Source organism: Gymnodraco acuticeps, unplaced genomic scaffold, assembly GCF_902827175.1.
Source record: "Gymnodraco acuticeps unplaced genomic scaffold, fGymAcu1.1, whole genome shotgun sequence".
In the NCBI taxonomy this organism is placed as follows: domain Eukaryota; kingdom Metazoa; phylum Chordata; class Actinopteri; order Perciformes; family Bathydraconidae; genus Gymnodraco; species Gymnodraco acuticeps.
The window spans coordinates 29,628-56,752 of NW_022991397.1; the positions used below are offsets into that span (position 1 = coordinate 29,628).

The following is a 27,125-nucleotide window of genomic DNA, read 5'->3' on the forward strand; positions in this document are numbered from 1 at the left end:
TCGAGAGCCGCTGAAGGACTGTTCCAATCTCCAGCATACATGGAATTCCACCGAGGCCGCGCCCTTGGTTTGGGGGTAATTTCGAGGCTGCACATGGGTATACTTCGCGTCCTTAAAATCCCCACAATGCTTTGCGCACGGACCAATTTCCCCAAATCTATGGCGGAAAATGTAAGGCGGGGCCTCTCATATGACGCACACCTGCACACTTGCTCGCCTGTTCCACTCTTCGTTTTCCGAATGCCAGGAAGGATTCTTGCCTAGCTTCTGAAGGAAGTGACTCGGAAGACATGTGCTACCAAGCAAGCATCCTCGCGATTGAGATACGGCCCTCATTTCTCTAACTGCCTGCTGCTTCCCCTCCTCTCTCCTTGGTTCCGCTCCTCAGTCCTCCGCTCGCATCTCCTGTGGGCGGGACTAAGTCTCGAGGATAGGAGTCGAGGAGGGGACATTTAAGAATTGAGAAGCCTCTCTTGAGTTGCCACTCCTGGAGCCATTTGAATTGTTGTATTGTTTTCAGTGTATTTAATTATATTTATAAAATAGTTTCAGACTAGCTCTCTACCTGATTTAAAAGAATCCTTTCCCTCTCCATTAATTATACCCCTCCCCCTCCTTTTTTAGCTGCATGTCTTTTTCTATTTTACTGAAAATAATCCCTGTATGTGTTCCTGTTCAGCTGATACATTTGGTTATGCAAACAAGGGGATGAGCTGCTGCAGACAGGTGAGGACGTTAAAGGCAAAGTAGGAAGTCTGCCAGACTCCATTTTACAACTCGACAGAGCGGGAGGAAGGAAACAGGGTGAGTGTATTCATTATTTACTCTGTTATACTGGACGTCAGAACATTACTTCTTGATTAAAAATCGGTATCCTAGAGTCCAATGAGACTTCTGCAAATGCTGTAAACTGTGTTGATTAGATAGATACACACTCCTACCACAAGGTGTCGCCACATAGTTGTGACCTATGTTTAAATCCACATGTACGGTAAGGGACCCGAACAAGACCTCTTGATTAAACTTGGCTAACACTTTAGCATGGAGCACGAGTCAGTTCATTAATAGACCAACAAACAAAACATGGTACCAGGAGTAAATTATGAAGTAAAATAAAAACACATTAAGTGAGGAGTTGTGACAAGCGACATGGAAGGTAGCGCTACTGCTAACTATAGCAGGCCCACAGGCGATAGAAGTGTACAATACTTTTGTGTATGAAGAGCAGGCTGATAAAGACAAACTGGATAAAGTGCTCGAGAAATGTGATGCCCACTGCTCTCCCAGAAAGAACGAAACATACGAGAGATATGTATTCCGTTCAAGTGTGCAGCAGCATGAGCCTTTTGATAGCTTTCTGACTGACCTGAAGCTAAAAGCACAGTCATGCAACTTTGCTACGCTGAGGGACTCCATGATACGGGACCAGATCGTTTTTGGCGTGGAGGATAAAAAGGTCAGAGAAAGGCTGCTAAGGGAAACGGAGCTGACATGTGAAGCAGCTGTACAAATCTGCCATGCAAGCGAGCTGTCCCAAATGCACGTCAGGACTTTCAGCGAGATGGCGGGCGCGGCTAAGGTGAGTGATGGCGCAGCAGTTGGTACGGTCTCCAGCCAAGGCAAATGGCGCGCACAGACGCGGCCTACACAGCGGTCGGAAGAAGGAACATTCAGCTGTAAGCGCTGCGGCTCGAAGCACAAACCACGACAGGGTCCGGCATTTGGTAAGCAATGCTCTAATTGCCAGGGCCAGAACCATTTTGTTAAGCAGTGCTTCTCAAAAGGAAATGAAAGGAAGAAAGGAAAGTCTGTAAACATAGTGGAAGACGATGATTTAAGTGAGACATTTTTTGTTGGCATGGTGAACTGTGAAACTGAGCAAAAAGAGGTTAATGTAATCAGAGAAGACAAATGGATAGCTCCACTGATGATTAACGGGACAATAATAACTATGAAACTGGTGCAAAAGCAAACCTGATGAGCCTGTCTGACATCAAGGCAATGAAAGATAAGCCACACATTAAATAAAGAACACAGGCACTAAAAGATTATAATGGAAAGAAAATCAACAGTTTGGGTGTGTGCATATTAAAGGTAACCTCAAAAGGTAAAGTGCACCACCCACCTTTCTCTGTTGTCGCTGATGGACTTGATTCACTGCTGAGTGATAAAGCATGTGAAGATTTGGAACTTGTCAAGAGAGTGTATTGCATCAACACAACTGTGAGTACACCAAATGACTCAATTGATTGTATAGTACAGAGTTATGCAGATGTGTTTAAGGGTTTTGGTGTGTTGCCCTTCACAAAATCCAGCTCAAAGAAAATGCACAGCCAGTTGTGCATGCTGCAAGAAGAGTTCCAGCGCCACTCAGAGATCGCTTAAAGAAAGAGCTCGACAGAATGACAATGCTCGGAGTGATACAAAAAGTTGAGGAGCCAACAGACTGGGTTAACTCGATGGTCTGTGTAAAGAAGAAAAGTGGTGATTTAAGAGTGTGTATGGACCCAAAAGATCTTAATGAAAACATCAAGCGTGAACATTATCAGATACCCAAGCGTGAGGAAATCACAAGTGAAATGGCATGTGCCAGCTTCTTCACAAAGCTTGATGCGTCTCAAGGCTTTTGGCAGCTGAAACTGGATGAAAGCAGCACCAAATATTGCACCTTTAATACACCATTCAGCAGATATTGCTTCCTCAGACTGCCCTTTGGGATCATCTCAGCATCCGAAATATTTCACAGAGCGATGGAGCACATCATTGAGGGGCTGGACGGTGTTCGAGCATATGTTGATGACATCAGTGTGTGGGGCTCTACACTACAAGAACACAATGAGAGGCTGAACAAGGTGCTGGAGCGCATACACAAGTATGGACTCAAGCTTAACAAGAGCAAATGCGAGTTTGGAGTTCAAGAAGTTGTCTTTCACGGAGACAAGCTCTCTGCACAAGGTGTACAAGCTGACCAAGAAAAGATCAGAGCCATACAGGATATGCCAAGACCCACAGACAAGACAGGTGTACTTCGCATTATGGGGATGGTCAACTTCATAGGTACATTTATTCCAAACCTATCTGCAAAGACATCTTGCATCCGTGAGCTCCTGCACAAAGAAAATGAGTTTAAATGGACAGTCAAACATGAGCAAGAGTGGAAAACACTCAGACAGACACTCACAACTGCACCTGTATTGACATTCTTTGACCCAACAAAGAAGATTACAGTTTCAACAGATGCTTCAAAGGATGGAATAGGCGCAGTGCTCCTACAAGTTGAAGGCGAGCATTGGAAACCAGTGGCCTATGCATCCAGGTCAATGACACAGACTGAGTGCAGATATGCTCAAATAGAAAAAGAATGTCTGGGACTGGTTTATGGCTTGGAGAAGTTCCACAGCTACGTTTATGGCCTACCTTCATTCACAGTAGAGACAGATCATCGTCCACTTGTATCCATCATTACAAATAATTTAAGTGAAATGACACCAAGGATACAGCGTCTCATGATGAAGATGCAGAGATATGACTTTGAGCTGATCTACACACCTGGAAAGCACCTGATACTTGCTGACGCTCTCTCACGAGCACCTACAGTGGATTATGTGAGTACAACTGAAGAGGATGTGAAAAGTCATGTGAACATGGTGTCTGCTGCGCTTCCTGTATCAGACACAATGTCCAGACAGATAGCTGAAGAAACAGCAAAAGACACAGAGCTGCAGTGTGTCATTGCAAATATGTAAAATGGATGGCCTGTAGGTTCCTGTCCGCTCTTCTACCATCAGAGGTGAACTGAGTGTCTGAGTGGATGGACTATTACTGAAACAACACAGGATTGTCATTCCACGCGCATTGAGACAGGAAGTACTACAAAGAATACATGAAGGTCATCTGGGTTTTGAAAAATGCAAAAGACGGGCGAGAGACAGTGTTTTCTGGCCTGGAGTAAATAAAGACATGGAGAGACTGATGTGTGTGACACATGCCAGACACACAGAAACAAACAGACTAAAGAGCCCATGATAGTGACTGATATGCCAACAGCACCATGGGATAAAGTTGGAATGGATTTGTTTCATCTCAAAGGTAAAGACTATTTAGTGGTCATTGACTATTACTCAAACTTCTCCTGAAATGGCACTACTATCAAACTCATCATCAACATGTGTCATAACACATTCAAAATCAATTTTTGCAAGACATGGCATACCTAACACAGTAGTGAGTGACAACGGACCGTGTTTCAACAGCAGAGAGTGAAAGCAGAACAGTATGACTTTAAGCATGTGACCTCAAGTCCTCATTATCCACAGTCAAATGGGAAAGCTGAAAAGGGAGTTCACATTCTCAAGCAACTACTAAAGAAAGCTGATGAGAGTGGCTCAGACCCAAATCTTCAGACGCAATCGTCGCAGTCTTATGAAAACAAAAGAAGCTGGTCAACAGCTCAGTGAATCCATCATTGAGTCTGAGTTCACACCTTCACCACAGACAGACTGTGATACTAACACTCCAAGTGAACATGTGGTCAGAAGATCTACAAGGGAAATCAGAAAACCAGATAGACTGAATCTGTAATTGAGGGACTGATTTAATGGATGTTAAAATGGTGTAAATGTTTAGACAATTTCCAAGTTTGTGCTAGTTAGCATTCTGAGTACATTTAGACCAGATGTTTATTTGTTATGGCATGGTAGAGAAATCAAAATGTTTGGTTAAAATTGATGTTGCACTATTTGTTTATATTACCTTAAAGAAAGGGGGATGTGTTGATTAGATAGATAGATACACACTCCTACCACAAGGTGTCGCCACATAGTTGTGACCTATGTTTAAATCCACATGTACGGTAAGGGACCCGAACAAGACCTCTTGATTAAACTTGGCTAACACTTTAGCATGGAGCACGAGTCAGTTCATTAATAGACCAACAAACAAAACAACTTTTTTGATTTCCTGGTTTCTGATTCATCATATTTACAAAACATGCAACAGCCCAGCAGACAAAATGGAGAACGTTCTGACTGATTTGTTGTATTTTAACTATGCTCAGCTCCGATCAGGGTTTTTGGGGCCGATCACCGGAATCAGTATCGGCCGATACCGATCGCCGATCGGATCATAGGGTGGGTGGGGGCTACGGGGATCTTCCATTTAAAGTGATGTTTAAAACTCAGTTAATGGGGCTCATTTTTATATTGCATCAGTTTATAAATCGTAACTGATCGAAACGTTCAGATGAATTTTTCAAGAAATGATGCGCTTCGGCAAACAACAAACAACGTCATTATTACATTCAAAGGAAGTACATTATTCAAATTTACACTTTGGATAATAACGGGAGAAATGAGGAAGCTCTCTCTCTCTCTCTCTCTCTCTCTCTCTCTCTCTCTCTCTCTCGCTCTCGCTCTCTCTCTCTCGCTCTCGCTCTCTGTGTATAACTAGTTTAGCTTGTTCCAGAGGTAGTTAAACTAGCTAAGTGTGTTAGGTCTAACTCTTAGGGTCCTTCTCACTTCGGTTAAATGGATTCCTTGCGTCCCTCACTTGCGTCGTTTCCCTGTGACTAGTCCCTCCCACCAGGGAAGCATGGAGAGACGCAAGGAAACCAGGAGAAGCAGGGAAATGAGTTTTAAGAGCTATGGGACGTCCTTTCCTCCGGAGCGTCACGTGAAGCGACGTCCGTTTGTGATGACGCTGCACAGCTGATCGTCTGACAGCAGCTCTGTCCCCGTTATTTCCACAAACACCCCCGCCTCTGTTAGCACACACTTACTGACACAAACATTTGTATCATCTGTTGTAGACCCCAATAAATAAAATAAAATAAGAACTCATTCTCAAAAAAGATAAACGCCATTCTTAAAATGTATAAACGAACAATAGTTTGATTAATATTGATTAGTGCACAATAGAAATAAAATAATTGAGAGAAGAAAAAGAGATATGTTATCTATCAAAACCCAGTTAGATTAACATTCATTGGATTGCACACTTTGTTTGTTTGTGTGGATATGTAGCACATTAACATTTTAATAGCACTTAATGACTGACTGAATAGAAATGACAATAAAGGAAAATGTAAAACGAAAAAAGCGATCATGAAAATGTTTCCAAAAAATGAATAAAATGATTTTTGACCACTTTGTTGTTCAGATATAACACATATTTGTAACTAAATGATACATTAATTGAAACAAAACACGGTATAAACTGAGGAGTGACTCCCGTGAGGTTCATGCATTTTCTTCACTCCGCTGGGAAACTGCTCTCATGTCAAGAAGCATCAGATCAGAGCATGCACTGCCTCGTCCAATCAGTGAGCGATACACAGTAAGGGGGCGGGGCGAGTGTCTGAGGATTTCATCGGAGGATAGTCTGGTGGTTCCTCGGTTATAGCTCCTCCATTATCGCTCCTCGCTGCTCGGTCCTCCCGCAAAAATAAGGCCAAATAGGCACGCTACTCATGATGGCGCAGACAAATCAACTTCCGGTGAGACCGAGACCGAGGAGCCAGGAAATGAAAAATAAGAGAAGTGAGAAGGGCCCTTAGTGTGTGTTTTTCTACGCTCATCGGTCAGTCACAGCAGGATTTCTGCTTCACACACGTTGCATACCGCTATTTTATTGTCTTTTTCGGACACCTTAAAATACTGCCAGACTGGTGAAGCCATTTTGGCGAGCTTGTTTTGCCGCACACAGAGAAAAGTGTCATGTATTTTGCGTCATCTGGGGCCTCATTTATAAAGCCTTGCTTAGGATTCACGTGGGAAGGTTGCCTATGTAGGACAAAGCAAATAAATACGCACAGACATTTTCCGATTTATAAAACACTACACACGCACGTCCTATGCTGGTTTCCCTTTTATAAATCACAATCAACTCAAAATGCGACGCAAAGTATCGGGGGATCCCTGCGGAGTGGAGTCATTTGGAGTGGTTTGTGTTCCAGCTGTCAATGAGCTGTGCGCAGCGTCTCCACTGCAGCCTGTGCGTCTTAACCCCCCCCCCCCCCCGCAGCAACTCTGTATCCACCAGTTAAATAAAATAAAACAAATGTGTTGTGTTATATCCAACCTGATCTCACCAGAATGCGTGACTCCACCACGACTCCTTAACACCGCATGGTGGAGTCACGAACTTTGTTACATTTACGTGTCTGCACCACGCAAACAACCCCAATGTAAAGTGAATGAGGCTCCTTTGTCGTGGTGCACACACGCATTTCTACAACGTCCAGCAGTGAGCTTTTATTCTATAAAACGTTTTAAAATCTACTTTATAGCTTGTAGTAACTCACGGGAGGCTACTTTTATTTTATTTGTATTCATAATAATTTGTATTTTTCGTCAGAATGTATTATGGTGCATTAGTTACGAATTTGTGTTCTCAAAAAACAGTGCATTGTGTGTAATACAACTGTGATTTTTATTAAATTAGTTAGTGTTTAAGGAAGGCCAGAGCTTCAGCTGTGTCCAATAGATTGTTCCCTTTAGTTAACGTTTTTTAAAAGAACATTATATTCCGATGATTTGATTGGAGCATCCCTAATTTTGACCAAGTTTATTATTATGATGGTTTTGATTGAAACAAGTGTGTGTGTGTGTGTGTCTCCCAGTGTTAATGGTTGATCTCTCAGACTGGAGAAGATGAGTGATTTGAAAGAGGAGGAAGAGGACAAATCTTCAGTCTCCAGCTGTCAGTCTCTGAAGAGTGACCGGTCCATGAGTCCACTTCCAGACTTCAGTAATGAACCTGGACCCTCAGACAGGAAGTAAGAGTCTGTTTCTACTGTAATCTGACCTGAAGAGGATTCAGTTGTTATGTTATCTGATAATCTAAACCTTAAATGATCGCAGTTAAGAAACTTAGTAGAGTACAGTGACAACGTTTAATTGAAAAAAAAAAAAAAAGCTGACCACTACCATGAAAAGCACTCTGTTTTATTAGATTTCGTCAAGCATCTGACTCTTAATGGCAGTTTGTGATTTTGAGGCTATTTCAGTGAAACAAGGCTGTTTTGAACATTTGACAGATTTATGCTTAATTCTCTCAAAAGGTTACCGAAATATACACTTTTCTTTTTAAAAGCTGACCACTACCATGAAAGTACTGGAGACTGCCCCTGTATTGTCACATAGATTATACTATCTGTGTCATAGTAGAAAACTCTGTGCTGTAATTTCTCCAATTCACTGTACAGTTTCAGCCAGTTTGTGATTTTGAGGCTATTTCAATGAAACAAGGCTGTTTTGAACATTAGACAGATTTATGCTTATATTCTCTGAGAAAGTTACTGAAAGATACACTTTTGTGTTTAAAAGCTGACCACTACCATGAAGTACTCTGTTTGAGTAGATTTCGTTAGGATTCTGACTCTTAACGGCAGTTTGTGATTTTGAGGCTATTTCAGTGAAACAAGGCTGTTTTGAACATTTGACAGATTTATGCTTAATTCTCTCAAAAAGTGACTGAAAGATACACTTTTGTGTTTACAAGCTGAAATAGAAGTAGATAATGAAGTACTTTGTGTCAGTAGATTTTGTTAAGAATCTGACTAATGGCAAATTTCCACTGCAGCGGGGTATCCCCGTTTAAGCGTCCTCGCTCAGGCCTCGGGCTGCCTCGCTGGCCGTCCGAGGCCGTGGCGCATTTCCATTACAGTTTAGGACCTGGGGTAGCCACGCAGTGTAGGCGGGGCGATCGGCTTTGTTTTTGTTCACATTTCGAGTTGTTCCGTCGAGCTCCCGCTGGATTTGATCATCCCCAATGAGATGTAGGAACTTCGTCACCTCCTCGGTCGACCACGGTGTGCTTTTCTTTGACGTTGCCATTTTTGTAGCTCTTCCGTTTACAAAAATGCTGTCTATAAAAATGCTGCAAGCTTGCTTCTAGATATATATGCGACACTAGGGATGATATCTCGCGCGATCTTGTGACGATTCTCTCTGACCAATCAGCAGTCGAGAGTGTTGACATCACTAGTTCAGCCCTGGCCCTGGTCTGAGGGAACCACGATTTTATGGGGCCGGAAAAAGAGGTAAAAAGTACCCGCTAGCCGGGGCTACGCGATATGGAAAGGCCACCAAAAACTGGCCTAGCCGCTTGAGGACGGTTAAGGACGCTTAAACGGGGCTACCCGCTGCAGTGGAAATGCGCCATTAATGGCAGTTTGTGATTTTGAGGCTATTTCAGTGAAACAAGGCTGTTTTGAACATTTGACAGATTTATGTTTAATTCTCTCAGAAAGTTACTGAAAGATACACTTTTGTGTTTAAAAGCTGACCACTACCATGAAGTACTTTGTTTTAGTAGATTTAATTAGGATTCTGACTCTTAATGGCATTTTGTGATTTTGAGGCTATTTCAGTGAAACAAGGCTGTTTTGAGCATTTGACAGATTTATGCTTAATTCTCTGAGAAAGTTACTGAAAGATACACTTTTGTGTATAAAAGCTGACCACTACCATGAAGTACTCTGTTTGAGTAGATTTCGTTAGGATTCTGACTCTTAACGGCAGTTTGTGATTTTGAGGCTATTTTAGTGAAACAAGGCTGTTTTGAACATTTGACAGATTTATGCTTAAATTCTCTCAGAAAGTTACTGAAAGATACAATTTTGTGTTTAAAAGCTGACCACTACCATGAAGTACTCTGTTTGAGTAGATTTCGTTAGGATTCTGACTCTTAATAGCAGTTTGTGATTTTGAGGCTATTTCAGTAAAACAATGCTGTTTTGAACATTTGACAGATTTATGCTTAATTCTCTGAGAAAGTGACTGAAAGATACACTTTTGTGTATAAAAGCTGACCACTACCATGAAGTACTCTGTTTGAGTAGATTTCGTTAGGATTCTGACTCTTAACGGCAGTTTGTGATTTTGAGGCTATTTCAGTGAAATAAGGCTGTTTTGAACATTTGACAGATTTATGCTTAATTCTCTCAAAAAGTGACTGAAAGATACACTTTTGTATTTACAAGCTGAAATAGAAGTAGATAATGAAGTACTTTGTGTCAGTAGATTTTGTTAAGAATCTGACTAATGGCAAATTTCCACTGCAGCGGGGTAGCCCCGTTTAAGCGTCCCTAAGCGTCCTCGCTCTGGCCACGGGCTGCCTCGCTGGCCGTCCGAGGCCGTGGCGCATTTCCATTACAGTTTAGGACCTGGGGTAGCCACGCAGTGTAGGCGGGGCGATCGGCTTTGTTTTTGTTCACATTTCGAGTTGTTCCGTCGAGCTCCCGCTGGATTTGATCATCCCCAATGAGATGTAGGAACTTCGTCACCTCCTCGGTGGACCACGGTGTGCTTTTCTTTGACGTTGCCATTTTTGTAGCTCTTCCGTTTACAAAAATGCTGTCTATAAAAATGCTGCAAGCTTGCTTCTAGATATATATGCGACACTAGGGATGATATCTCGCGCGATCTTGTGACGATTCTCTCTGACCAATCAGCAGTTGAGAGTGTTGACGTCACTAGTTCAGCCCTGGCCCTGGTCTGAGGGAACCACGATTTTATGGGGCCGGAAAAAGAGGTAAAAAGTACCCGCTAGCCGGGGCTACGCGATATGGAAAGGCCACCTAAAACTGGCCTGGCCGCTTGAGGACGGTTAAGGACGCTTAAACGGGGCTACCCGCTGCAGTGGAAATGCGCCATTAATGGCAGTTTGTGATTTTGAGGCTATTTCAGTGAAACAAGGCTGTTTTGAACATTTGACAGATTTATGTTTAATTCTCTCAGAAAGTTATTGAAATATACACTTTTGTGTTTAAAAGCTGACCACTACCATGAAGTACTTTGTTTTAGTAGATTTAATTAGGATTCTGACTCTTAATGGCATTTTGTGATTTTGAGGCTATTTCAGTGAAACAAGGCTGTTTTGAGCATTTGACAGATTTATGCTTAATTCTCTGAGAAAGTGACTGAAAGATACACTTTTGTGTATAAAAGCTGACCACTACCATGAAGTACTCTGTTTGAGTAGATTTCGTTAGGATTCTGACTCTTAACGGCAGTTTGTGATTTTGAGGCTATTTCAGTGAAACAAGGCTGTTTTGAACATTTGACAGATTTATGCTTAATTCTCTCAAAAAGTGACTGAAAGATACACTTTTGTATTTACAAGCTGAAATAGAAGTAGATAATGAAGTACTTTGTGTCAGTAGATTTTGTTAAGAATCTGACTAATGGCAAATTTCCACTGCAGCGGGGTAGCCCCGTTTAAGCGTCCCTAAGCGTCCTCGCTCAGGCCTCGGGCTGCCTCGCTGGCCGTCCGAGGCCGTGGCGCATTTCCATTACAGTTTAGGACCTGGGGTAGCAACGCAGTGTAGGCGGGGCGATCGGCTTTGTTTTTGTTCACATTTCGAGTTGTTCCGTCGAGCTCCCGCTGGATTTGATCATCCCCAATGAGATGTAGGAACTTCGTCACCTCCTCGGTCGACCACGGTGTGCTTTTCTTTGACGTTGCCATTTTTGTAGCTCTTCCATTTACAAAAATGCTGTCTATAAAAATGCTGCAAGCTTGCTTCTAGATATATATGCGACACTAGGGATGATATCTCGCGCGATCTTGTGACGATTCTCTCTGACCAATCAGCAGTCGAGAGTGTTGACGTCACTAGTTCAGCCCTGGCCCTGGTCTGATAGAACCACGATTTTATGGGGCCGGAAAAAGAGGTAAAAAGTAAAAGGCCACCAAAAACTGGCCTGTCCGCTTGAGGACGATTAAGGACGCTTAAACGGGGCTACCGCTGCAGTGGAAATGCGCCATTAATGGCAGTTTGTGATTTTGAGGCTATTTCAGTGAAACAAGGCTGTTTTGAACATTTGACAGATTTATGTTTAATTCTCTCAGAAAGTTACTGAAAGATACACTTTTGTGTTTAAAAGCTGACCACTACCATGAAGTACTTTGTTTTAGTAGATTTAATTAGGATTCTGACTCTTAATGGCATTTTGTGATTTTGAGGCTATTTCAGTGAAACAAGGCTGTTTTGAACATTTGACAGATGTATGCTTAATTCTCTCAAAAAGTTACCGAAAGATACACTTTTCTTTTTAAAAGCTGACCACTACCATGAAAGTACTCTGTTTTATTAGATTTCGTAAAGCATCTGACTCTTAATGGCAGTTTGTGATTTTGAGGCTATTTCAGTGAAACAAGGCTGTTTTGAAACATTTGACAGATTTATGCTGAAATTCTCTGAGAAAGTTACTGAAAGATACACTTTTGTGTTTAAAATATGACCACTACCATGAAGTACTCTGAGTAGATTTCAGCACACAGGGTCTCTACTGTAAACAGAAAAAACATAACATTTTTAAGTATCTAATAATATACTATCCACATAATATACTAGTTTAACCCCTACCAACAAAAAAAACAACATTTAATAATTACATGATATTATAAAATAAAATAAAAAGTGCTTACCAGAGTTTTTCAAGATCGGATACAGGTCAAGAACATGCATAGAGGAGGTATGGTGCTGGCTCATTAGCCCCCTCACTCTTCTTAGAATGATCCTGTGCAACTTTTAAAAGTTGAACTCCTATCCCCTTATAAATCAAAATAACAATAGCCCTTAATTAACACTAACAGTAGACAACGCCTTGTATGTTTGTAAATTCATATTTTAATTTACCCTCACACTGTTGATTCTATGTATTTTAAGTGTTTACAGCTTTTCTTTGTTCACAAGCACTACAACTAAAGAGAACATCCTTAGTTATCACTATTACAACCTAAATAAGATCTTTTTAAAATTAATATGAATACCCTCTTTGCAAGCAGATACTTCCTTGTAGTTAACAGTTTCACAAAAACTTGAAAAGAAACATCCTTAGCAAGCACAAATCATTTAAAACAAACCCTGAATCAAATTTGGAGAGGACAATAACGTTTTTTAGGTGTCTTAGTGAGTGAAAATTAATGGCTGTTTTACTTAGTTTGATCGTATTTCTTTTTTTTAAAACTAACTCCACCCCCTTGCTTCTCACCTCACAGAGAGAAAGAGTGTCTTAATCAACATATAGATTAACATCCCAGGCTTATCTCAAACCCTCACACCGAAGGCCAACTCCAAACGTGTGTGTGTGTGTGTGTGTGTGTGTGGTGTGTGTGTGTGTGTTGTGTGTGTGTGTGTGTGTGTGTGTGTGTGTGTGTGTGTGTGTGTGTGTGTGTGTGTGTGTGTGTGTGTGTGTGTGTGTGTGTGTGTGTGTGTGTGTGTGTGTGTGTGTTAATTGTTCTTAAAGGTAGGGGGTAGATCATTTTGGAGAAACCATCTCGAGTGAGCTAGAATTTGAAAGTACACAACCGGGGGGGAAATCTGCCACTTCCTCACAGAGCCCCTCCTCCAACACACATGAACGTGCGCACATGACCAAAAGAGGGCACGAGATAAGTTTGTGCACAGATCTTCGGCTGTATGCGTCTGAACCCCGCACTGATGCTGCATTCGTTTCTTGACTGGCGCTCTGGACGGATGGCGGTAAGTTGTCACAGGCCTCTCGCTGATTAAAACCCCTATCGAGGTGTCTCTTGGCCATTTTTCTTTTTTAAAAGGTGACTTGGTAAGTGGAAATGACTGTCTTTTTATTTAGTTTGCGCATATTTCTATTTTCACCTAATTCCATCCCCCACTATCTGCTAGCGTCATAGCCACAGGAAGAGGTGGAGAAAAGGGGGGAGAGGCCTGGGCTGGGAGGGGGGCGGGAAGACAGTCTCACGCATAACTTCAAAGAGACACCTAGATTAACATCAAAGGCTTATAACACACCAGTGTGAAATCACACCTGCCTGTTATAACACCTCACACCAAAGGGCAAACATCAAAGGCTAATTAGATAAGTCAACTCTGAGGGGCAGGGGCCAGACAGCATAACTTCAAAGAGACTGCCTTAATCAACACCTAGATTAACATCAGAGGCTTATATCACACCTACCTGCTATAACACCTCACATCAAAGGACTAGACTACAAAGGGGTGTGAGGGGACAGGGGCCAGACAACATAACTTCTAAGAGACAGTCTAAGAGACTGCCTTAATCAACACATCAAAGAATTAGACAACAAAGGCACTACACAGGGGGGCTTTTCACAGCTGTTATAACACCCATCAAAGGATCTCGAACAAAGGGAGGCGGGACTTAGCGTATTAACATGATTGTACCCACTCACATCAAAGGATCTCGAACAATGGGAGGTGGGACTTAGCTCATTTGCATAATTGGGGGCGTGTTACCTGTCACTTTTTCATGCATACTAATGAGACGAAAGGGGTATGAATACTACTACTACAACGTTTTATTTAACACTTGTGCACCTTTGCACTATCTGCGATAGTGAATAATGTACTACAGTGAAATCATTCTCACACTCGACAAGTTGGACTTTGTGTTGGGTTCACCAAATAAAATACAAACATGTACCTCTAGTCCCATCTCACACCAAGATCAGAGGCACTACTAACATCTACCTAGGTCCGAATAGTGGTATGCCATGAATAACTTGTGGTAGAGTTAGATTATAGTTGAACATTTTACAATGTTATTGCCGGCAACATTCAACACAATTTACATTAGATTATGCCAACAATATGAAGAAAAAAAATAGAGCTGTTTAACATTCAAATAAAAGACAGAAGTCAAAAGCTGCTCTTTGAAGGAACTAATGATATTTGTAAAACATTGGTTGTTTCCACAGACGGAGAGCAGATTCTCCAGTCCCCAGTGACTGGTCTATGGATAAACCTCCAGACTTCAGTAAGGAACCTGGACCCTCAGACAGGAAGTAAGAGTCTGTTTCTACTGTAATCTGACCTGAAGAGGATTCAGTTTTTATGTAATCTGAAAATCTAAACCTTAAATGATCGCAGTTAAGAAACTTTGTAGAGTACAGTGACAACGTTTTATTTAACACTTGTGCACCTTTGCACTAATCGGTCAAATGCGGAATATCGGCCCCGATAATCCGATATTCCGCATTTGACCGATTATCGGTATCGGCCTTTTTTTATCAAATTGCCGATAAACTTTGGCTCTGATGCGGCCGTTTCTCTGGCTGAAGTCACCACTCTGTGTACACGAGCAATGTCCCGCCCACAGCGCTATCTGATAGGCTATTACTGAAGATTTTCCGGGAGGGAGCCAGCCAGAGAGGCGGGACCTTCTCAGATTACAGGCAGGTGCGAAAGAACGCAGACACAGACTGAAGCAAGCAGCAGCGCTGAGCGGCAGAGCCATACATGTGTTAAACCCATAAACTGTATATATAAATGGACGTAGGGTCCGTGACGTCACCCATAGGATTCTGCAGAGTTGCCGTGAAGCCCTTAGTAGGCGGAGTCGGCCACTAACGGCCCGACAGTGACGCCAGAGTTCAACTCCCGCCTTTTCCAGCCTGCTCCAAATAAGGGTAAAGAGGCGGAGCCGAGGCGGGACCTGCTGCCACCGAGCTGGAAGTTCCAGAGCTAGCTGAAGCTACCAAGCTAAGCTAACATGCTCCCCATCTGCACGCTGCCGTCGCATTTTACGTTTCTAAGGTAAGCGGACATGAAACTATTCAGCAAAACTATAAATAATAATCTAAGTTATTGAGCTTTTAGCATAATACTTCAGAATCTTAAAACCCCTTAACGTTTGTATGCAATTGTGCTAAATTCAACACTGGAATCAAGCAAATGTTAATATGTTTGCATGACATTAGTTATTTATATTTTGATATCACTTAACTATACGTTTAATACATTTAAGTCAAGCTAAGGTACATGTGATGGTAGCTAGTTAGTGCTCTTACCTGTGAGGCCTCCTCCAAACAGCATAATAACCAGACTGTATCATTAAAACTAAGTACCAGTTATAGATCCTTGACTTTAGACAAACAATTCAAAAGATACAATGTATTTAAAGACCAATCTTTATTTGAATGTGCCTCTTAACCTGAGATATTAGTTATACAGTAATAGTATTGACAATTTAAAAAAACTGAGCAACTCAACAGTCAACTTTATGTTTCTTATTGTCTAAAGCATTTATTATTTTCATTTTCCCAATCTCATATTCAGTGTGGACGGATTGAGACAGTCTGGTGTCCAGAGAGCTGCAGAGACTTCAGGGAGAAACCTCCGTGTGATGGTCCTGTCTCAAAGCTGATACCAACTGCACAGGCCTAGTCGGTCACTTTATTTGACTAAATGTGTTTAATACATTTAATAGGTTTACACCTTCTGTCCATATGTGCTTTTTATTTAAAACATTTGATTAACTTTTGGTTCACATTTCAATAAATTGTATTTGTATTTGCACTCCTTTTGTCCATTATTCTTACTGAAAATGTTAGATTACACATTCACATCTGACTGAAGATTGGCCCCATTTATTTGTGACGTTGCAAAACAAGGTACATGTTGTGAAGCTCATAAAGCGAGGCAAATAGAAATCATCAGCTGATGGAGTGTAGATGTGGAAATAGCTGCATTCGATCAGCTGACTGTTTTTACAATAAAAGTAGTTTCTTAGTGAATGTCCTGTACTGGTCTTAAAATCTCATAACATCAGCTTTTAATGTTCCTCTTGGATGTTCTTCTTGACCCTCAGAGCAGGAGAACATGTTGTGTCTTTCAGGCATGTCCTTTCCTAACAAAAATGACAGGAAACATAACACATATTATTGCAGAACAAGTGTGTTATTTATGAAAGCGGTGTGTTTGTGTGTTTAGGGGATGTAGATATAATTATTTTGTAATTGTAATGTTTTTTTTTTATTTCAACAATGAGCTACAAAGACAATCAGATTATGAATGAACAGTATGAAGTTCATCAACATTGAAATATATGTTATTATCAAAATAATATTGAACTGTTATCAAAACGTAGTGCAACTGTAGAAGCTTGCTCTGTTGTCTCACTGAAAGAATAACTTTTACCACGTTTTTTACAGACAATATTGAGAGATAAATAGTAGCAGTTCTCACTATGTGTTAAATATCTTTGCCTTCAATACATTAAATTAGAAAGCTGACAAAGTCATATTGCTAAATATCTAAATGTAACTTTTTGCATGGAAAAACCCCTCAACTTAACTGATGTGTAGGTGATCTAGTATTTAGTATTGTTTAATGGAATGTATATCAGTGTATTCAAGTCAATACTTCATTCATTTAAACCAATATCTTTCTTGATTCTTTGTACAGTATGAAAAAAGAGTCTTTGTACCTGAGCTGAAGTTCACTGCTGTGAGGAGTCCAGTTCTGTCTCTCACTCTCTGGTCCAGCCTGTCTGCATCACCTGAACACCTTAAACAAACAGATATATATGTAAAGTACCATGTGTACAAACAATATAACTGATTCTCTTCTGTTGAACATGTTGGATTGTGTATTGTCCGAGTCAGGGTCCTTTTTATTTTACTGTAACTTTGGAAGTTGTGTTACCAATGCTTACTGTTTATTTGATACCCATTTGGTAATACAATTAATAAAAACAACAAGGTTTGGGTTCGTTCTTCAGATGACTGTGACGTTAACGTGTAAGCTCGATAATGAACTCCAGCTCAACCAACCATATTGTAATATCTAAGTAATCATCTTGAAATATGACATTAATAATTGTAATATACACACATCTTATTGTGAGGTTGATTTCACATACACTACTTCGACATTAGCTTGTCTACATACTTGAGCATAGCCAATTTAAATTAACCTTAGATGCATACAGTTCTACCTACATAATAAAATATCTCTAAGTTACAAGGATGTAACCTTATTTTATCAACCTCAAACAGAAGCCGTTTGTTCAACAGTATTATCCCACTTAACACTTGTCTATTTCGTTGTAACCTTTATATACAGTCTATGATTTTAACTTGGAGGCTACGATTACAATCGTTAGCACCGATGTAGCTACCACTAGCTTACATGCTAACCCAAGCCTTACCATTCATTACGTAGCTGATTAAAATCATTAACACATAAATAAAGCACTAGAATTTCACTTACCGCAAAACCGCATTCATGCAGCGTCTGTTTTAACCGCAGAGCGAGTCACAATAGTCCGATATATAAGCATGAAGAACAAACAACCACGGCCGGCTACAAGTTGTGTTTCCTGGATGAACTGAGCAGGCAGAGTCCCTGTAGCTTCACGGAGCAGCTAGCAGAGAGACAAGAAGCTAACAGCGGCAGGCACTTGACAGAGCCGTCACTCAATGTGACCACGCCCTAATTTATGCACACACTTTAAGACCAAATATAAATAAAAGGGTGGCGTTAGAAAACAATTCACTCACAGATCCATAATCATGAAGGTGGAATCTAACTATATCGATAATAAAATGTATGGAGCCAGGGGTAGAAACATGTTTTTTTCTGCTGTAAAGTTGGGCATTTTAACATGGGGTCTATGGAAATTGCTCCTTTCTGCAGCCATCGCCTATTGGCCTATATATGAACTGCAGTGTGTGGCACTTCCGTATTGGCTTCCCGGCTCTACTCCACAGTTTTCCGCTTGGTTAAACCGAAGTTCAATAAACATCCCTATCCCCTATGCTGAAGTTTCAAAAACACCACGATCTTATGATCCAATTCTATCAGTTTCCCAGTTACACAGGGACGCGGGAAGTCAGTCAGAGTTGGGGGTGCGTGCAGCGTCTCGCAGCGGAGTAACTGTGGTGCGGAGGGGGGGGGGGGGGTTGATATGTGAAGCTCATTAGCTAGCCAACATGTATCTGTCGTGTTATTCAATAATACACGTGAGTTCAACTGTCACAATTACGTGTCTCTTTATTGGTAGCCCACATGCTAGCACACACCTAGCTCACATGCCCCGTTACCATAACATGTCCTCTGCCTATGACGTCAATCAACCATGCCCGTAAGGCTTCACTCCTATTGGCTAACACACACACATATACAATAACACCACAGTATCTAGCAAATGTTTAGCAACATATTAGAAGTGAGGCTAGACTAACGTTAGGTCTACTGTAATAGCCTCACTTTTAATAGTCTGCAAAACATTAGCTAGCACTAGTGTGTTGCAGTTGCTAGCAGTTTATTGGGATTTTATGCTAGATAGACAGATATAATAAATTAAGCATTATTGTTAGTTAAGCATGTCAGCCTGCAGCCCCACTTCTTGTCTCTCTCTCTGACTCATTGCAGATGACTGCACTAAAGAAAAGGGCACAGAGAGGAAACCAGTTGTAAGATGTTTAAAAGTTAAACATAATATATGCTTAAATGCATTTCAAAGAAGTTGTGTTGGAGTTTGTGTTATTCTACATTTTGACACCAAGATGTTCTGATTTTAACACATGTATGGCTCTGCCGCTCAGCGCTGCTGTTTGCTTCAGTCTGTGTCTGCGTTCTTTCGCACCTGCTTGTAATCTGAGAAGGTCCCGCCTCTCTGACTTGGTCCCGCCTCTCTGACTTGCTCCCGCCCGGAAAATCTTCAGTGTTGATTGACACTTCAGTAATAGGCTATCAGATAGCGCTGTGGGCGGGACATTGCTCGTGTACACAGAGTGGTGACTGCAGCCAGAGAAACCGCAGCATCAGAGCCAAAGTTTTATCGGCAATTTGATAAAACAAAGGCCGATACCGATAATCGGTCTGTTACGATGTGAGGTGCAGGTGAAAGAACGATACGTGGAGAGAGGGCTTTCTTGCAAAAAATAAACAGGCGTTTTATTCTTAGCCTTCCACATTATTCTACAGAAACACAAACTGCATGCCTGGTGCTGCATTCACCAGCAAGGAACAAACACAAAAACGAATCCCCTTCCCCTCTCTTCCCAACCACATTTATAGGAGACTGCCCGCCTTCCCACTCCAACCTGGCCAATCAGGTCATGGTTCTGAAAGCGGAGTGAAGGCTTAAATACAAAATTAAACACTGTTGTCTACCTTTAACAAAACCCTAAAGGCTTAAGTTATTATTGCATCGCCATAAATATTATATCTTCAAGAACAACAAAGTCTGCTTAAAACGGATAGTTTTTAACCTAATTGACACTCGTAAAATCACACATTTCCTGACCAATCGCGTCCAAGACGCCGCCTACTCATACGGCACATATAAGGAGTACTTTGGAGGCGTACTCCCCCTTTGAGCACTGGGACAAGATGGCCTCCAGGTCTGAACAAAGGAAATGGTGATTACTTGGTGCTTGTGTGTTTTACAGACTGACAAACGAATTTAGACGCATTTTATTAGTTTGTCTATGTAAACTGTTTTTATAACTTTAACTGAAATAAAGTCAACTCAGAAAAAACATGTACTACCTTTCTTAACAAACAAATAGTTAAGACCAACATGTTAGTGAGGGAGTCTGTGCGCTTCCTCACACGGTCAAATGCGGAATATCGGCCCCGATTATCGGTCGACCCCTACATTTCACCCCAAATTGCTCCTGTGGGGATTGTCCACAGTATTGAATGTATGTAAGTCGCTTTGGATAAAAGCGTCTAACAAGTTAAATGTAATGTAATCAATCTTGTATCTACATCATCGTTGACAATAAAACCTTCTTCAGCTCTAAACATTTAAGCAGGAACATTGTTTTCTAAACTAACTAATCATGTGTTCTTTATTCAGACTGGAGCGCTGCAGTTTGTCAGAGATCAGCTGTGCTGCTCTGATCTCAGCTCTGAAGTCCAACCCCTCCCATCTGACAGATCTGGACCTGAGTTACAACAAACTGCAGGATTCAGGAGTGAAGCTGCTGAGTGATCTTCTGGAGAGTCCAGACTGCAGACTGGAGACTCTCAGGTCAGTTCTCCATCTTCTACTTCTGTGCTGAGATTCATATGTGAGAGTTGTGTTGACTCTGAGCTGCAGACATCAGGCTGATATGATCCTGATCCTCACTGAGTATCTTAATGCTAACGTCTATTTTCTTCTTCTGTGGTTTAGTTAATTGACTGTGGCAGACAACTGTTTAGCTTTAAATGTAAATATAACAAGACGATTTATACACTGCATAATTCACTCTGAACCTCTTAAACACCTGGAATTCATCTTATATTCTCAATCAAGATGTATTATTTGATAAATGAAATAAAAATCACATTAATACAACGAATACATACGACAAATGAAACTATCAAACACTAAGAAATACATTCAGTATTTACTTTTTTGAACATTTTTATGTAGTTAAATGATGCTCATACATAATAGTTTAAACTGTATTGTAATTTCGTTGTACCTGTACAATGACAAATAAAGATCTATCTATCTAAACTGAAGATGCTTGGATTGTATGACTCCACTATTCCTAAAATAAACCTTTAGGATGTTTTCTTTCAAATTCCTTCAAAATTCATGAAGACACATTTGCCATCTTTGTTAACTTTTACCTCATTCACACCAACGGTGTTTCGGGGCCGGTTCGGAGCTGGAGCTTGAAAAGCACCGGGTTTTCCTGTTCACACTGCAGCGGAGCAGCCTCTTAGCTCCGGAATCCGGTTCGTTTCAAGCACCAAAAAATTATCCGGCCAGAGCAAAAGCACCACATACGTCACGCTTACATCGAGGTGGGGGCAGAGACAGATCAACTCCTGAACAACAACAAAAAGCCTGCGTTTTATCCAGTTTGTACACAACGATGGAGAAACTTAACAAGCAGCAGTGGTCCACTGAAGAGACCAGCTACCTGCTGGGAATCTGGTCTTCCGAAGAGGTACAGAGGAAGCTGGAGCACAATCGGCCATTGTTGTTGTTGTTGTTGTCGCTGTGAGGGGTTTCCGCGCGGTTTGGCTTTATGAAGCAGGCACGCAAACGGTTACGTCATGACGCAAACGATGACGCAATGACGCAGCACCAGTCGGACTCTGGGCGGTGTGAAAAGAGCCTCCGCTAAACCGAAGAACCGGTTCTGAACCTGAAAAGCTCTAGCATGGAGCTTGAACCGGAGTTGCGTTGGTGTGAATGAGGTATCAGTGATCTTGAGTTGAATCTGTTGCTGTGGGTTTGTATTTGTCTGGCTGCACATCATGAGTTTGAGTAGATGGAGCAGAGTTTTAGCCTTTTTCTCTTTTTGTATCTTGCAGTTTTTAACCTGTTTGGAGTGTCCACTTCATACACTTCTAGATTCTCTACTTCTCCAGCTAAAATCTGATTATTAAATCTTTAATATTTAAAGCAGGAACGTTGTTTTCTAAACTTACATCATGTGTTCTTTATTCAGACTGAGTGGCTGCAGGTTGTCAGAGAACAACTGTGCTGCTCTGATCTCAGCTCTGAAGTCCAACCCCTCCCATCTGAGAGTTCTGGACCTGAGTTACAACGATCTGAAGGATTCAGGAGTGAAGCTGCTGAGTGATTTTCTGGAGAGTCCAGACTGCAGACTGGAGACTCTCAGGTCAGTTCTCCATCTTTAACTTCTGTGCTGAGATTCATATGTGAGAGTTGTGTTGACTCTGAGCTGCAGACATCAGGCTGATATTATCCTGATCCTCACTGAGTATCTCAATGCTAAAGTCTATTTTCTTCTTCTGTGGTTTAGTTAATTGACTGTGGCAGAGCAATGTTGATGTTACATTTAAATATGACAAATATATCCTACACTGTGTACTTCACTGTGAGCCTACAACACCTGAAATGCATCTTTCTTTATCATGATTTATTTTAATGAATGATCTAAAGAACAAATGAATACATATTTCTATTAAAACTCTGAAACCCTTTAAATTATTTTCAGTATTCGCCTTTTCCAAAATGTTATGAAGCAACTTGATGCTTATACTGACTGAATAGTCTACAGATATGTTTGACTCCATTATACCTATGTTTTGTATCTTACAGTTTGGAATTTCCACTTTTTTTAACATTTACGTTCTCTATTTCTCCAGCTCTGAACAGATTATTAAACAAGAACATTGTTTTCTAAACGTACATCATGTGTTCTTTATTCAGACTGAGGTGCTGCAGTTTGTCAAAGATCAGCTGTGCTGCTCTGATCTCAGCTCTGAAGTCCAACCCCTCCCATCTGAGAGATCTGGACCTGAGTCACAACAAACTGAAGGATTCAGTAGTGAAGCTGCTGAGTGATCTTCTGGAGAGTCCAGACTGCAGACTGGAGAATCTCGGGTCAGTTCTCCATCTTTAACTTCTGTGCTGAGATTAATATGTGAGAGTTGTGTTGACTCTGAGCTGCGGACATCAGGCTGATATTATCCTCATCCTCACTGAGTATCTTAATGCTAAAGACTATTTTCTTCTTCTCTGGTTTAGTTCATTGACTATGGCAGAGCAATGTTAAGGAAAAATCTAAATGCCTAATTCACTCTGAACCTCTTAAAAACCTGAAATTCACCTTTCTTTTTCATGATTTATATTAATATATGATATAACGAACACATTTATAAAAGTAATACATATTTCTATTAAAACTATGAAACACTTAAAATTAGATTCAGTTTTCGCCTTTTCCAATCCAATCCAACTTTATTTATACAAGACTTTAAAACCTCCAGACCAAAGTGCTGTACAGAGATACATAAAATATAAAATCACACAGCTCAGCTCACAAAACATAAAAATAATACAATCACATAAAAGATACGAACACAAAACAAACCAGAATAAACGTAACAATTTAAAAAAAAACATAAAAACAACCCTATAGTAAAAACAATAGACTACTGAAAGCAAATAAAAGCAACAATCTACTTGTTTCTGAATGCTAAGGAGAAAAGGTGGGTTTTAGGATGGAATTTAAAAGCAGACAGTGTGGGAGCCTGTCTGATTAGCAAGGGCAGGTCGTTCCACAGTTTAGGGGCGGCAGCAGAGAAAGCACGGTCCCCTCTGCGCTTAGACTTGGTTTTTTGCAACATTTGTATGAAGCTATTTGATGCTTATACTGACCGAATAGTCTAACAATATGTTTGACTCCATTATACCTATGTTTTGTATTTTACAGTTTTAAACCTGTTTTGAATTTCCACTTTTTTAACTTTTATATTCTCTATTTCTCCAGCTCTGAACAGATTATTAAACCTTTTATAACAGGAACATTGTTTTCTAAACTTACATCATGTGTTCTTTATTCAGACTGAGGTGCTGCAGTCTGTCAGAGATCAGCTGTGCTGCTCTGATCTCAGCTCTGAAGTCCAACCCCTCCCATCTGAGAGATCTGGACCTGAGTTTCAACATCAACCTGAAGGATTCAGGAGTGAAGCTGCTGAGAGATCTTCTGCAGAGTCCAGACTGCAGACTGAAGACTCTCAGGTCAGTTCTCCATCTTTTACATCTGTGCTGAGATTAATATGTGAGAGTTGTGTTGACTCTGAGCTGCAGACATCAGGCTGATATTATCCTGATCCTCACTGAGTATCTTAATGCTAAAGACTATTTTCTTCTTCTGTGGTTTAGTTATTTGACTGTGGCAGAGCAATGTTGAGCTATAAATTTAAATATGACAAAACAAACTACACTGCATAAATCACTGTGAACCTATAACATCTGAAATGCATCCTTCTTTATCATGATTTATTTTAATGAATGATATAAAGAACAAATGAATACATATTTAAGATAAGATAAGATGAACCTTTATTAATCCCCGAGGGGAAATTCAGTTGTACAAAGCAGCAACAGGGTAAGTGTGAAAAAACAGGACAGCAAAGATTATTAAAACTTTGAAACCCTTAAAATTATTTTCAGTATTCGCCTTTTCCAAAAAATGTATGAAGCAACTTGATGCTTATACTGACTGAATAGTCTAAATATATGTTTGACTCCATTATACCTATTGTGGTGGCTTCTTGATCCTTGTCTACAATTTAATAGCCACCTCTATCGGGGTTGTGGGTTCTGACGCGCCTCTCTTTGTTTCCAAACAATTCAGCGGAGATCGTAGTTGAATCAGATGAGCTTGATTCATTGATCCACACGGCATATATCGGAGGACACATTTATTCGCTTCATAGTAACTAAACATTTATCATTTTCCAAAGTAACAAAAAGAACACGGTCAAAAGACTTTTCCGTTTCCCCGTCTCATCAACCCCAGCTGTGTCCTATCGACCTACCATATATAGCAGTGTTTCTCAAACTTGTTCATACCAAGGACCACTTAACTAATAAAAAAACACTCGCGGACCACCTAACTCCACAAATATCCAAAATCGCATCGTTTTTCTAGAACAGATTACAAATCGCCTGAATATGGTACAAACATGTGGCAGGAAGTGTAATGAAGGTGTTGTGCTGGGCTATATCATGCCATTGAAAGTGAAACTTTAGCTTGCTCCATTGCGGAGATATTCCCGCGAGAGTACGGAAAACTTAAATGTATTTATTTATTGCAAATGTGAAATGTTACCAATATACTCGCGGACCACTAGGGGGCGCTCACGGACCACCAGTGGTCCGCGGACCACACTTTGAGAAGCACTGATATATAGGTATAGCCATGCACTTGATACTGACGCACATAAAACAAATAATAAGTGAGCCTTAAATTAATACATTTGAAACCATAGTGTGACTCACAAAAATAGCCGATAATTTACAGTATAATCTAATTTATATTATTATTAAGCCTAACATTCAGACAATAATAACAAAAGGAAAAATGGCTCTAACACCTATGTTTTGTATCTTACAGTTTTAAACTTGTTTGGAATTTCCACTTTTTTTAACTTTTACATTCTCTATTTCTCCAGCTCTAAACAGATTATTAAAGGTCCCATGTCATGGCCATTTCTACTGATCATAATTCCATTGTTGAGGTCTACTAGAATAGATTTCCATTGTTCAATGTTCCAAACTCACATTGGTTTCTCATTCAGCATCTCTGTATAGTATGTGTATTCATTCTCTGTCCTACACGGCTCGTTGGAGCTCGTTGGAGCTCCTGCCCCCCCCCCCCTCCCTGTGAGCCCACTGTGCTCTGATTGGTCAGCTCGCCCAGTCTGTTCTGATGAGTCCACCACTGTTACAGCTGGGTCTGGCTCAGGCTGTGTGTGTGTGTGCGTGTGTGTGTGTGCGTGTGTGTGTGTGTGTGTGTGTGTGTGTGTGTGTGTGTGTGTGTGTGTGTGTGTGTGTGTTTGTGTGTGTGTGTGTGTGTGTGTGTGTGTGTGTGTGTGTGTGTGTGTGGAGCTCCGCAGATTGGTCAATTTGGATGTAGTGATTTCAACCTGTCCCGGAAGAAAAAAAATGGAAACAGACAAATCTACAACGAGGCGTTCTGGGGCAGCATAGACACGTATTTTCTGTGTTACTCGCTACAAGGTGTACTTTGAGGGTTTTTGACTCTACAGACCGTTTACATGCAGAAAAAGCTACATAACACACAAGGGGACGGGTAATAACCAAGAAAGCATATGATGGGACCTTTAAACCTTTTATAACAGGAACATTGTTTTCTAGACTTACATCATGTGTTCTTTATTCAGACTGAGGTGCTGCAGTCTGTCAGAGATCAGCTGGGCTGCTCTGGCATCAGCTCTGAAGTCCAACCCCTCCCATCTGAGAGATCTGGACCTGAGTTACAACGATCTGAAGGATTCAGGAGTGAAGCGGCTGAGAGATCTTCTGGAGAGTCCAGACTGCAGACTGGAGAAACTCATGTCAGTTCTCCATCTTTAACTTCTGTGCTGAGATTAATATGTGAGAGTTGTGTTGACTCTGAGCTGCAGACATCAGGCTGATATTATCCTCATCCTCACTGAGTACCTTAATGCTTACGTCTATTTTCTTCTTCTGTGGTTTAGTGGATTGACTGTGGCAGAGCAATGTTGATGTTACATTTAATATGACAAATATATCCTACACTGTGTACTTCACTGTGAACCTATAACACCTGAAATGCATCTTTCTTTATCATGATTTATTTTTAATAAATGATATAAAGAACAAATGAATACATATTTCTATTTAAACTCTGAAACCCTTTAAATTATTTTCAGTATTCGCCTTTTCCAACATTTGTATGAAGTAACTTGATGCTTATACTGACTGAATAGTCTAAAGATATGTTTGACTCCATTATACCTATGTTTTGTATCTTACAGTTTTAAACCAGTTTGGAACTCCCACTTTTTTAACTTTTACATTCTCTATTTCTCCAGCTCTGAACAGATTATTAAACCTTTTATAACAGGAACATTGTTTTCT

The 27,125-nt window shown here is 40.8% G+C and overlaps 1 protein-coding gene across 1 annotated transcript; it reads left to right on the plus strand.

The window, feature by feature from the left end:
* The first annotated feature begins 1,644 nt into the window (after positions 1–1,644).
* LOC117563194 (NACHT, LRR and PYD domains-containing protein 12-like) lies at positions 1,645–27,085 on the plus strand. The gene is made up of 9 exons (XM_034241379.1): positions 1,645–1,724; positions 7,619–7,774; positions 14,704–14,790; positions 20,598–20,771; positions 22,192–22,365; positions 22,920–23,093; positions 24,057–24,233; positions 26,405–26,522; positions 27,080–27,085. The coding sequence occupies exons 2-9, from the start codon at positions 7,650–7,652 to the stop codon at positions 27,083–27,085; spliced, it is 1,035 nt and encodes a 344-aa protein (XP_034097270.1). The 5' UTR covers positions 1,645–1,724; positions 7,619–7,649.
* Positions 27,086–27,125: the final 40 nt, after the last annotated feature.

What these genes read in the sequence shown, in the direction of transcription:
- LOC117563194 (XM_034241379.1), top strand. Translation starts at nt 7,650, where the DNA reads ATGAGTGATTTGAAAGAGGAGGAAGAGGACAAATCTTCAGTCTCCAGC. An exon ending in CCTGGACCCTCAGACAGGAA is followed by an intron (nt 14,791 to 20,597) that starts GTAAGAGTCTGT and finishes TTCTTTATTCAG; the next exon opens with ACTGGAGCGCTGCAGTTTGT. An exon ending in TGCAGACTGGAGACTCTCAG is followed by an intron (nt 22,366 to 22,919) that starts GTCAGTTCTCCA and finishes TTCTTTATTCAG; the next exon opens with ACTGAGGTGCTGCAGTTTGT.